At 33.0% G+C, this 13,366-nt stretch overlaps 1 protein-coding gene across 2 annotated transcripts in view; it reads left to right on the top strand.

The window, feature by feature from the left end:
• Window positions 1–13,366, top strand: part of LOC129743724 (zinc finger protein 177-like) — a 603,802-nt gene that overhangs the window by 35,604 nt on the left and 554,832 nt on the right. The window contains exon 5 of one of the 2 annotated variants that reach the window (XM_055735844.1): window positions 2,899–4,112. The exons of the other annotated variant lie outside the window; for it this stretch is intronic. Within the exon in view, the coding sequence (XP_055591819.1) occupies window positions 2,899–3,185 (287 nt within the window). The 3' untranslated portion in view covers window positions 3,186–4,112. Of the gene's footprint in view, window positions 1–2,898; window positions 4,113–13,366 lie in introns of those variants that run through there. 2 annotated transcript variants of the gene reach the window in all.

Raw genomic sequence — 13,366 nt, forward strand, 5'->3', positions numbered from 1 at the left:
ATTTTTGTCATTTTTGTCATTTTTGTCATTTTTGTCATTTTTGTCATTTTTGTCATTTTTGTCATTTTTGTCATTTTTGTCATTTTTGTCATTTTTGTCATTTTTGTCATTTTTGTCATTTTTGTCATTTTTGTCATTTTTGTCATTTTTGTCATTTTTGTCATTTTTGTCATTTTTGTCATTTTTGTCATTTTTGTCATTTTTGTCATTTTTGTGTCATATTTGTGTCATTTTTGTGTCATTTTTGTGTCATTTTTGTGTCATTTTTGTGTTATTTTGGTGTTATTTTTGTGTCATTTTTGTGTCATTTTTGTGTCATTTTTGTGTCATTTTTGTGTCATTTTTTGTGTCATTTTTGTCATTTTTGTCATTTTTGTCATTTTTGTCATTTTTGTCATTTTTGTCATTTTTGTCATTTTTGTCATTTTTGTCATTTTTGTCATTTTTGTCATTTTTGTCATTTTTGTCATTTTTGTCATTTTTGTCATTTTTGTCATTTTTGTCATTTTTGTCATTTTTGTCATTTTTGTCATTTTTGTCATTTTTGTCATTTTTGTCATTTTTGTCATTTTTGTCATTTTTGTCATTTTTGTCATTTTTGTCATTTTTGTCATTTTTGTCATTTTTGTCATTTTTGTCATTTTTGTCATTTTTGTCATTTTTGTCATTTTTGTGATTTTTGTCATTTTTGTCATTTTTGTCATTTTTGTCATTTTTGTCATTTTTGTCATTTTTGTCATTTTTGTCATTTTTGTCATTTTTGTCATTTTTGTGATTTTTGTCATTTTTGTGATTTTTGTCATTTTTGTCATTTTTGTCATTTTTGTCATTTTTGTCATTTTTGTCATTTTTGTCATTTTTGTCATTTATGTCATTTTTGTCATTTTTGTCATTTTTGTCATTTTTGTCATTTTTGTCATTTTTGTCATTTTTGTCATTTTTGTCATTTTTGTCATTTTTGTCATTTTTGTCATTTTTGTCATTTTTGTCATTTTTGTCATTTTTGTCATTTTTGTCATTTTTGTCATTTTTGTCATTTTTGTCATTTTTGTCATTTTTGTCATTTTTGTCATTTTTGTCATTTTTGTCATTTTTGTCATTTTTGTCATTTTTGTCATTTTTGTCATTTTTGTCATTTTTGTCATTTTTGTCATTTTTGTCATTTTTGTCATTTTTGTCATTTTTGTCATTTTTGTCATTTTTGTCATTTTTGTCATTTTTGTCATTTTTGTCATTTTTGTCATTTTTGTCATTTTTGTCATTTTTGTCATTTTTGTCATTTTTGTCATTTTTGTCATTTTTGTGTCATATTTGTGTCATTTTTGTCATTTTTGTGTCATTTTTGTGTCATTTTTGTGTTATTTTGGTGTTATTTTTGTGTCATTTTTGTGTCATTTTTGTGTCATTTTTGTGTCATTTTTGTGTCATTTTTGTGTCATTTTTGTGTCATTTTTTGTGTCATTTTGGTCATTTTTGTCATTTTTGTCATTTTTGTCATTTTTGTCATTTTTGTCATTTTTGTCATTTTTGTCATTTTTGTCATTTTTGTCATTTTTGTCATTTTTGTCATTTTTGTCATTTTTGTCATTTTTGTCATTTTTGTCATTTTTGTCATTTTTGTCATTTTTGTCATTTTTGTCATTTTTGTCATTTTTGTCATTTTTGTCATTTTTGTCATTTTTGTCATTTTTGTCATTTTTGTCATTTTTGTCATTTTTGTCATTTTTGTCATTTTTGTCATTTTTGTCATTTTTGTCATTTTTGTCATTTTTGTCATTTTTGTCATTTTTGTCATTTTTGTCATTTTTGTCATTTTTGTCATTTTTGTCATTTCTGTCATTTTTATTATTTTTATCATTTTTGTCATTTTTGATATTTTTGTCTTTGTTTTTAAACTGTTTTTTTTTGTCACAGAAAATTCAATCTTTCCCGAAATAGAAAAAATGCTTTTGAGATGGAAATTTTTAACAACCAAGGTTGGGTCAATTAGAAACCAACTCGAAAGAAACCGCTCTTCTAAAAAATGTGACGACAAACCCATCAAAACATTAGTTCGATTGTAAAACTTTCTTACCATATTCGAACGTTTTTTATGGGCTTTCGCTAGTCCATAAACTTAAATCTGCACCAGCACTACAAGAAGTTGAAGTTAAATTACACCACTAAATCGTCATGTCCTATTCGCCAAATGGAAACAATTTTCTTGGTCCTGAAGGTTGGAAAGAAAAAACAAATCTGGCAAGTCACGGCCTTTCGGTCGTCCAGCGCTTCCAGGGCACCCGATCAAAAGCGATGGTTTCGAATTAATAAAACACTTATAAATCACCATCATTTTCCGGTATCATTGGCCATAAATTCCGGTCGCCTTTTTTGTTCAGAAATAGGTACCTATTTCTACTTCTGAATCGTAAGGGTAATCTGAGAACTTCAACTCCCTCCCAAAGGAAAGGGGCGCGGTGCATCGATCCAGGTCTTTCTCTTTTTTTTTGTCACGCAGCTCCATGCATGTATCTGGTACAATGGCGATCCTGCCGCTTCTTTATAAAGCCTTCTGGACTGGAAGCTGACCGCGGCAAGGCCTGTCACAATCCCTTCCCGTCCCGTCAATCGTCATCGTCGTTGTCGATGATGTATTGAAGCTATCATTACGGATCATGTTCAAGTACTTGTAAACACCCCAGCTCAGCTAGCTTCATAGCAAAGCGCGGCCTGCATCTTTCGCCTTTCTCTTGTGCCGATTCTATCCAATAGGGAGAAAGATGATTATTTATTGCCGCGTTTTTTATTATGTCGTTATTGTTAGAGACGATCCAGACCTCGCCTTCACAATTGCCCCGATCTAGGCCGAATCCAATGGGACTAATAACAATTTTCTGTTTCCTTTTTTTTGCCTTACAGGTGACAAACCGCACGTCTGCGAGATCTGCAACAAATCGTTCGCCCTGGCCTGCAACCTGAAAGCCCACATGAAAACCCACGAGGAGAACGCGGGCCAGGAAGGTCAGGAATCGCCGCAGCACTTCCGGGAATCCAGTGTCGCCGGAAGCGAAGGTGAAGAGGAATCCAACAGCCAGGGCCCTCCCTCTCTACCTTCCGTTTACGAAAAGTCCGAAGAGCGGCTCAACTTCAGCAAACATCTGCTCTTCTCCAACTACACCAAGCAGATGCTGTCCGGAGTCGGATAAGCTCACTTCCTACTAAAAGAAATAACTCCCTCAGCCATCCTCGCTATTACCACTTCGATTCATAAACCAACCTAATTTAACACTTAAAAACACATGCACACAAATGCATCCAAAACAAAACAGAAATACAATCAAGCACTGATAACACTGATGAGTGTAAATAATTGTTAGTTCACCAACACCAACAAACGTAAACAAAACAAAACAAATACTAAACCATCGTTTTCCTTCTTGACCTCTTACCTTAGGGTTAAAACAAGCTCTATTTCCAAAACATATGGCTAGGTACACATTTTCTGACATTTCATCCCCCCCAAAACTTGTACAAATCGAAGATCGAAAACCTTAAAGAAAACCGAATTTCACCATTCGTGCGTGTACACTTTTTTCCGTGTCGGAGAGTTTTTTCGTGTATAATTTTAATGATTTTCCCCATATCGCACGTGTAACTACATTAATAGCTAAGAACATTTTTTTTTGTCATTTCATTTACACCCTTACGATTATATTAGTTTAAAAATCAAAACCACTTGAGGTTAGTTCGCTGGACGCACTGCTGTAAATAAACGGAACAAAAACGAAAGTACTACTATGTTGTATGTGTAATGAATTATGTATTCCCGCGAGACGTGTCGTTGTCGTTATTAATCGAAAAAAAAACGCTAACTTGTTAAGAGTCTAAAATTAGCCGTTCACAGAAGCACAAAGTTTTTTTTTTATTGTCAATACTTTTTTGTATACTTTTGGAAATCAAAAACAGAAATCCTAACCTGTATCAGTATTTGGGAAAATACAAATAAAATATAAGAAAACAAGGAAAATTGTTTCTCCTTGCCTTATGTATGTAATCGTTCTATTGACCACAACACAATGCAAAGTAATAACTATGAATAAAACAAGTCTGTACAGTAACTGTCGAAAATTAAACCATCTGAATTTTTAATTTTAGAAAATGAAAGAAATATCCCTCACTCGAAATTTAAATTTGTATTCAGTGTCGTCCTGATTGATGGTGGGAACCAGTTGAAATCGCATCTGGGATACTAGAAACCATAACGTTAGTAAAGTGTGAAAAATGAAACCTAAAAAAATGGATTCCACATGGTAAGTACACCCATAGAAGAGATTGGAAGAATCCAATGCGTAATTAGCAAATCTCTGTGCAGAAAATGCGCTGAAAAGTGTACTGTACCAAAGATAAGCTTGCCAATGCAAAATTTCGAGAAAGTCCGGTACGGCCCGGTTGCCCAGATATCGTTAAAAAAGTCCGGATATTGCCCGGAATTTTTCACAATTTTCGCAAAGAAACCAAAGAAAAAAATCAACGTATTAGAGTAAGTTTCAGCAAAATCGATTAACGGTATGGAAATTTTCATCGGTTGTTTCAAATAATTTCGCTGATTACCTTTAATAAACCTTTAAATATTTGAGTGTTCCACAAAGTTTTTGGAATTTTTGCATTTTTTCTTTGCTTTTATGTATAATAACACCTGAATTTTGCCCAGTTTTTGCCCGGTTTTTGGATTTGAAAAATTAAAATCCATGCCCGGATTTTGCCAGGTTTTCAGATCTTTTATGGTTATCCAATGTATCACGTCAATTAATTCAAACCAAAAAAAAAAATTTTGAAAATCATTCTTCATTGTGTTGGAAGCTTGAATTTTAAAACACAAAATTACCAGAACATTAGTCATGATAACTATACTAGATTAGATTAGATCAGATTAAACTAGATTAGATTAGATTTATTATATTTGTTATGTATGCAAACTCATGTTCCTCAAAAAAATCACATAACGGAATCCAAATCCCATTGAACATATTCTAAACGAAAATATGTTAACCTACCTATCTGTCTGTCTGTCTGTAAGTTCTTATAATGGTTTGATACCCATATCTTTCACTGAAACCCGATTTTTCCGATTTCCAAACCCGATAACCGATAACCGATCATGCAAATTATACTGAATTTGGCATTGAAGGGAGGGCAAGGTAGGGGAACTGGGAGTAAGCCCAGTCCCCTAAGAAAAAGGATCGTTTTTCAAGAACTGAAAGTAAATTTTGTTCAATTTCCTTCACAGAGTTTTTGCTCTGATTACCTTCTATAAGATATATATCCTGTCAGTGATTTCAAACTGTTATTTTATAAGTATAATATTAAATCAAAAAAAAAAAAAAAAGTGACAAAAACAACATTCATAAACTAGTGGGGGTAAAACCGGCACCTTAAGTTGGTAATTAATTTTCTCAACATAGGCTACATCGATTTACATCCAAAAACCGCTCAATGAAAGATATTATTATTCTGTACATTGCAGATGAGTATGCCGTGTATCAATTTACCGGTTCCGGAGATTTTACCGAAACAAGTTCCAAAATATGAAATCAAGAAATTTGACATTATGTATACCTATCACCCGACTTATAAAATCACATTTAAATTCAATGATTAGCTCAAGTGATGTTAAATGTTAGGTCGTCCAAATTACTCGTAGACAATAAAGTGGGAGGGAGTTTTTTCAGGTAAAGGGGAGCGGGGTGTTACATGTCAAGGATTTAACAGGGTTTAAAAAACATTTTTAAAGATTTTTCAAGGATGCTTGTCAATTAAACAGAAAGGTTCTAAATTGCCAAAATTTTGAATACATGGAATTTCCATTGTCTTAAAACATAAACACATGGAATGGCTAGTTTTCTGACTAAATATGTCAAGCAGGTCAGGCGGTGCTACATAAGCTCCGCTTCCTGATTCATCGTAAAGATGGTCTCTCTTGGTCCTAGTTTCGAGCTTGTTAACTTCCTCAACATATGATAATGTGATGTGGTCCTGGGGATTCCAAAAATCTCTGAGGCATTTTGACAGAAGCCCCACAAGCAATAGCCTGATTCGCAAGGGAAAGGCTCTCTTGGGTCAAACTACCATGAGTCATTTTCGTTTCGTACTTGCGAGGCCCATCTGCCCATCTGAAATGGGAGAAAATATGTTTTAGTAACACCTAACTATCCACAAACTATGTCGGGCTTACCCCACTTCCATCTGTACCGTTGAGCCGTCAACACGTACGCCGGAGCATCGTATCGTTGCTGTGTACCTGCAGGAACATTTTTACATTATTTATTTTTTCCTTACCTGTTTTTCAATCAGCACTTTTCAGTGCTAAAATTATTTCTATTTTCTTTTATTCATATTTTTCTCTTTTCTTTCCAGCATGGGGAAGTCTTCGGCCGGAAGAAAACGGATTGCTGAACCTAATCCAGGGCCATCTGCCAAAAAAGTTGAAATTTCCAATTCATTCGATGTCCTTCATAACATCGGTGATGAGGAAATATTCATATTTAATTCTGATAAGAGTACTAAAAAACCTTCTTCTTCTTATACTCTTAAAAATAAAAAGGTTCCACCAATTACGGTCACGATTTCTGACTTCAATGCCTTTCGAAAAGAAATCGTCACTTCCGTCAAGGATGTGAAGATTTCTTTTCAGATCGGTCGAAGGGGAACTGCTCGTATTTTGGCGGAATCTTTTAATGATTTTCAAAAAATTTTAAATTATTTGAATAATAAAAAACATCAATTTTTTACGTACGACACTAGAAGTGATCGTCCATTTAAAGTTGTACTTCGTGGTCTCACCGGCGATCAGACACCGGATGAGATCACATCTGAATTAAATTCTTTGTTAGGTTTTTCTCCAATTCAAGTAATTCAAATGAGGAAAAGAACCAACACGAATAATATCAGTAGTGTTGGTTTTGCTCCTGAGCTTTATTTGATCCATTTTAAAAAGGATCAAGTTAATAATTTGCAAATTCTTGAAAAGGCTCGTCTTATGTTTCATTGTCGAGTAAAATTCGAACCTTTTCGAAAATCTTCAACCAATTTCCTTCAAAATATTACGCAATGTCGTCGTTGTCAAGCTTTTTGTCACGGCACTAAAAATTGTAGAATGAATGCCAGATGCATGCTTTGCGGCTCATTCGATCATGAAAAATCTAAATGCCTTTATGGTGGTGATAAACCAAAAACAGAATTTTTCAAGTGTGCAAATTGCGCAGGTAATCATTCCTCGAATTCGCTAGACTGTCCCATCAGGGCAAAAATTATTGCTTCTAGGAAAAATCCCAAAGTTTCCAGAAAAGTTTCTTCTCCTCCTTCCTCTTTTTCGTTTTCACACGTCAGGCCGGCAAACAACCTGCCTGTTCGCATTCAGCCTCGGTCTACATTGGAATCACGGCTGGGTAATACCCGAAGTGATTTTAATGTTACCTGTGCTGAATCTGCGCCCCAGACTCGTTGTTTATCGTTCTCAGAGGTGGTTGAAAATGGGTTGCCCTCTCCAGGCATAACTAATAAAAATGGGAAAAAACCAAGTCTCAACGTTCATGCGAAGGCTTGGGAAAATCCCCGAAATTCAAATTCTTGTTCTTCTCCTTCATTTTCTGATCCTAACAATTTTGTTGATTTGGGTGAGATTACTGAGGAAAAATTAAAATTTTTGCATCAAAATTTAATGGAAATGATGCAACTTATGTTGAAAGCAAATTCAATGTTTGAAGCTTTCCAAACTTCTTTTAATTATGCTAACAAAATTATTATGACTTTACGATTCCCTCATGGATCCAAATAGATGTTTAAATATTATGAATTGGAATGCTAGATCTTTGCTGGCTAACCAAGATGAATTCTTTTTATTTTTGAAAACTCAAAACATACATATTGCTGCCATCACTGAAACTTTTTTAAAGCCAGACAATAACTTGAAAAGCAATGCTTTCTTTAAAATTTTGCGAAATGATCGACTTGATCGACAAGGTGGGGGTGTAGCTATTGTCATCAATAGTCGTCTCAAATTTAGACTTCTTCCTTCTTTCAATACAAAAGTCTTAGAAACAATTGGAATTGAATTAGAAACTTCTATGGGGAAAATTATAATTATTGCCGCATATTTGCCTCATCAATGCAGCGGTGAACAGAAAAATTTTTTGAAGGGAGATTTACAAAAACTCACCAGAAATAAATCTAAATTTTTTGTTATTGGTGACTTTAATGCAAAACACCGATCTTGGAATAATATTTCATCAAATTCAAATGGGAATATTTTATTTAATGACTGCTCTGCAGGTTATTACACTGTTGAATATCCTAATGGGCATACTTGTTTCTCTTCGATTAGAAATCCTTCCACAATTGATTTGGTTCTAACGGATTTAGGCGAGCATTGTAGTCAATTAGTTACTCATGCGGACCTCGATTCAGACCACCTTCCAGTAACTTTTTCTTTATCCCAAAGTCCCATTGAAAACCCTTTAAAATCAACTTTTAACTTTCAAAAGGCTAACTGGGAGCGATATATGAATTTTATTGAACGTATTTTAGATGTCAACGTTCCACTGAATTCAATTGAAGATATTGATTTGGCTGTAGAAAATTTGACAACTTCAATAGTCAATGCTAAAGCCGCTTCAATACCCAAAGTTAAACATAAATTTAATCAACCTTTAATTGATGATGATCTTCAGTTTTTGATACGACTGAAAAACATTCGTCGACGCCAATATCAACGTACTAGGGATCCTTATTTGAAATTTATTTATTGCGACCTTCAAAAAGAGATCAAACGTCGTTTAAATTTCATTCGTAATGAAAATTTTGCCAAAGCAGTAGAGGACATAAAACCCTACTCAAAGCCATTTTGGAAATTAACTAAAATTCTGAAAAAGCCCCAGAAGCCAATTCCTACTTTGAAAGACGGGGATAAACTTCTTTTAACGAATGCAGAAAAAGCTCAAAAATTGGCCCAACAATTTGAGTCTGCTCATGATTTTAATTTAAACGTTGTAAGTCCAATTGATGCTCAAATTTCCCTTGAATTTGATGATATTCTTTCTAAACAAAATGTATTTGAAAGTTCTTGTGAGACAAATATTGATGAACTTAAATTGATTTGCAAAAAATTTAAAAATATGAAAGCTCCGGGGGAAGATGGGATTTTCTATATTCTTATTAAAAAGTTGCCTGAAAGCACTTTAAATTTTTTAGTTAAAATTTTCAATAAATGTTTTCACTTGGCTTATTTTCCCAATAAATGAAAAAATGCCAAAGTAACTCCAATTTTAAAACCTGGAAAAAGTGCTTCAGAGCCTTCAAGTTATCGACCAATTAGTTTGCTTCCATCTTTAAGTAAACTATTTGAGAGAGTTATTTTGAATAGAATGATGATTCACATTAATCAGAATTCTATTTTCCCTGATGAACAATTTGGTTTTCGTCATGGACATTCTACTACACATCAACTTTTGAGTGTAACTAATATGATTAACGCTAGCAAATCTGATGGTTATTCAACTGGTGTTGCTCTTCTTGATATTGAAAAAGCTTTTGACAGTGTTTGGCACAAAGGTTTAGTAGCTAAATTAGCTCGATTTGATTTTCCTGTATATCTCACCAAAATTATTCAAAATTATTTGACTAGCCGAACCTTACAAGTAAGCTATCAAAATTCATGCTCTGAAAGGACACCCATTAGAGCTGGGGTCCCTCAGGGTAGTATACTTGGGCCAATCTTATACAATATTTTTACTTCTGATCTTCCTGATGTACCAGAAGGAAAAGGTAGAAGATTATTTGCTGATGATACTTTGCTTTCAGCCAAAGGTCGAAATTTACGGGTGGTACGCAGTAGATTGCAACAAAATTTAAATTCCTTTTTGAATTACTTGAAAATGTGGAAAATTTCTCCTAACGCTTCCAAAACTCAACTTATTTTATTTCCCCATAAGCCAAGAGCTCAATTTTTAAAACCTAATGAAAATCATTCCATAACTTTTAATGGGGTTTCATTAGAATGGTCTGATCACGTGAAGTACTTGGGACTTACACTTGATCGGAATCTTACTTTTAAAAATCACATTGAAGATATTCAATCTAAGTGTAATAAATATACTAAATCTCTTTATTCTCTCATCAACAGGAAATCCCGGCTGTGCCTGAAGAATAAGATGCTTATTTATAAGCAAGTTTTCCGACCAGCGATAATGTATGCAGTTCCGATTTGGTCTAGCTGCTGCGCGACGAGGAAGAAAGCCATCCAGAGGATTCAGAACAAGGTTCTGAAAATGATTTTGCGGCTTCCACCTTGGCACAGCACCGAAGATCTTCATCGGATTGCGGGCATTGAATCCATCGAAGAGATGGCCAACAAAATCATCTCCAACTTCAGAGGCAAATCGATGCAGTCTTCCATCGCAGAGATTCGTTCTCTTTATAACTAGTTTAATTTTAGGATAGTGTTTAGTTTTAAGTTTAAAATATTTTTGCCATTACAGGATATTCTCCTACATTAAATACTTAATTGCGCTAAGCAAATTTAATTCTTACAAATAAATTTTTAATATCTAGTTAACTATAGGGCTCTGAACAGTTCATTATTGAGCTGAACACCTAATTTAATGAAAAAATGTAATATAAATGTAATGATGAATTGATACAAATAAAGACATATTTAAAAAAAAAAAAAAAAATGTCGGGCTTACCCCACTCATAGGGTGACGGTTTTACGCCACAACATGCATATTTAAAAAAAAATAAACTGCTTTAAAGATTTAATTAACTTCAACTCAAATCTCAGCGATAACCAACAAGGAAAGATACCAACTGTACACCAACAACAACAGATTCAGAGTTTTTTTCACGAATTAAATCTTGAATTTCATCCACGAAAAATAACAGTCGATTGGGCATCCGCGGCATTCCGGATTGTTTTGTTTATTATTTTGACGTTTGACTCTACACGGTGGTTTTGATTTTTGTTAATATGTCTAAAATAAGAAATACCAACATGTACAGAAGACCGCTGCAAGTTTTGAATGGAAATTTCAAATTCTTAAAATTTTTACATCTACCATAACTTTTTTTTTGACTGTTTCTGCTGCCAGAATTAGCAATAAAATTTTTGGAACCGATCCATCCGGTCCTGAATTAGCGCAACGAATTTTAATTTTGTATGGAAATTTGTATTGGAAAACAAAATTTTTCATTCATAAACGCCAGAGTTGTACTGAAAGTTCCTTAAAAATATATCTTTGAATGAAAAATATTACTTGATTCTTGCAGTACAATTCAAGTGAAAAAAGCAAAAACCTAACTTGTACCCCAAAAAAGATATTCGATGTTATAAAAATTTTTTAATCGATATTTTTTTTATTTTATATTTGCGTTTTTAACTGCCTAATTGAAAGTTGTGTGGGCGCAGAATGAAAATTAAAAGTATCAAAAAACTGCTTTGCGTTGCCAGAGAGTTTATTTACTTATATAACCTTTGAAAAAATATTTCATGCAATTATTAACAGCTCAAGCAAGCAAAGTCTGCCATTTTTAAATACTCTTCAATTGATTCAGATTTTTTTATCTTAAAATGGTTATAACTTTTTTCATTAAATTCTTAGCGGGCTTGTGATATAGTTCAGTTGGCAAGTCTGTTGTCTTCTGAGCCGATGTCCGTGAGTTCGAGCCCAAGAGTAAACATCGAACACAGTTGTACCGGATAGTTTTTCAATAACGATCTGCCAACTGCAACGTTGATAAAGTCGCAAATGCCATAAAGATGGTAAAACGACTATAATCGAAACTAAAAAAAAAAAAGATTCTTGACTCGGTCTCTTTTTTCAACCAACCATCAACGGAGGCCGGAATGGCCAGGGAAATAGTTTAAGTCGTTATACAGTCCACTAAATGTTTGTAATGTTTGTTTGAATGAGTGAGTTTTTTTTATTCCACAAAGAAACATCTGATGCTATCGATAAAAGCCATCAGGGGCGATCCTGAACAAAACTTTTTTCAGTTAGATCAGAAGTTCTTGTAATGATATCTTTCGAAATTTTGAAAAACTTTAAAATTTAATCATCATCGTTATATTATTTCTTAATTGAATGAAGTATAATTAACAAACTTGGAATCATATTTTTTTTAAAACTGATTCATTTTTTAACTTATAAACTCCGTATCAACAAAACTGGAGTTGGTAGATGAAATCTGACGGAAGATATGGGTTCAGGACGCCAAAATAGACCAAATCAATCATTAAAAAAATAAGCACTAAAATAATGTTCCCTTGAGTTATCAATAAAATTCTATAAATATGTTTTTAAATGGTTCGACTTTTATTGAAAAAAAAAAATGTTAAAAATCTAATCTTTTTCATCTTAATATTTTGTTAAAATTTGTAAATAAATTTGCCGAAATTTATAGTCAAACTTTTTGGTGTTTTGTAATATTTTTGATAAGTGTGTCTTCGTTTTTCAATCGTAAATTTTTGTGTTCTGAAAATATAATCTTCTTGCTGCGTATTAATCTAAGTTTTTAATTACAAAAAAACATGGTTTCTTTCTTTTGCCCTTTCCAGGAACTTATATTTGTGACTGCAAAAAAATGTTCAGAGCTTAAAATTTCAAACTATTTATCCTGCGATTATTATTTAATACAGTAAATCCCCGATTTTGTCAGGCACTGATTATGTCGGCCCCAATTTTGTCACATTTTTTGACCCGATGTTGTCACTTTATTTGATGTTATGTTAAAATAGTCAGATCCAAGCGTCCTCTGTTTGAGATGATGACTAATTGATATCGCGTCAATTGACAACACTCTTATACAAGTGAAGATGACTCATGAATGACACGAAGAAAAGATGTATTTTTATTTTTATACAAGTGTTTTTATACACATTTGAACAATAATATAAAATAATAAATAATAAATATGTATAAAGACAAATCATTGATATGATCAACATGCTTGTTTTTTGACCCTTAGAGCAAAAGGGATATATGTATGTGCTTTAAAGCTTATTTCAAGAAAACAAGCTTTTAAGTGGTTATGTTATTTTAATTTACATTTTTTTTTTTATAAATATCTATCAACTAGAAGCACACAAAACGCATCCTACACTGTTTTAAATGACGCAGAAATTATGTTTTCTGATTAATTTCAACACAATTATTGAAAAGAGTGCTTATTAAAAATTACCCGATTTTGTCACTGTTTGTATGTTTGCTATGCTTGTATGTTGGAATCTACCGTGGGTGCACGGATTCACCGCAGTTTATGCCTAAGTATGTGCTTACATGCATTCTTTAGATTTTAAGGTACGACAAATCTACAATGCAGCGCATACCCGGACCCC

This window comes from Uranotaenia lowii, chromosome 2 (assembly GCF_029784155.1).
Source record: "Uranotaenia lowii strain MFRU-FL chromosome 2, ASM2978415v1, whole genome shotgun sequence".
NCBI classification, from domain to species: domain Eukaryota; kingdom Metazoa; phylum Arthropoda; class Insecta; order Diptera; family Culicidae; genus Uranotaenia; species Uranotaenia lowii.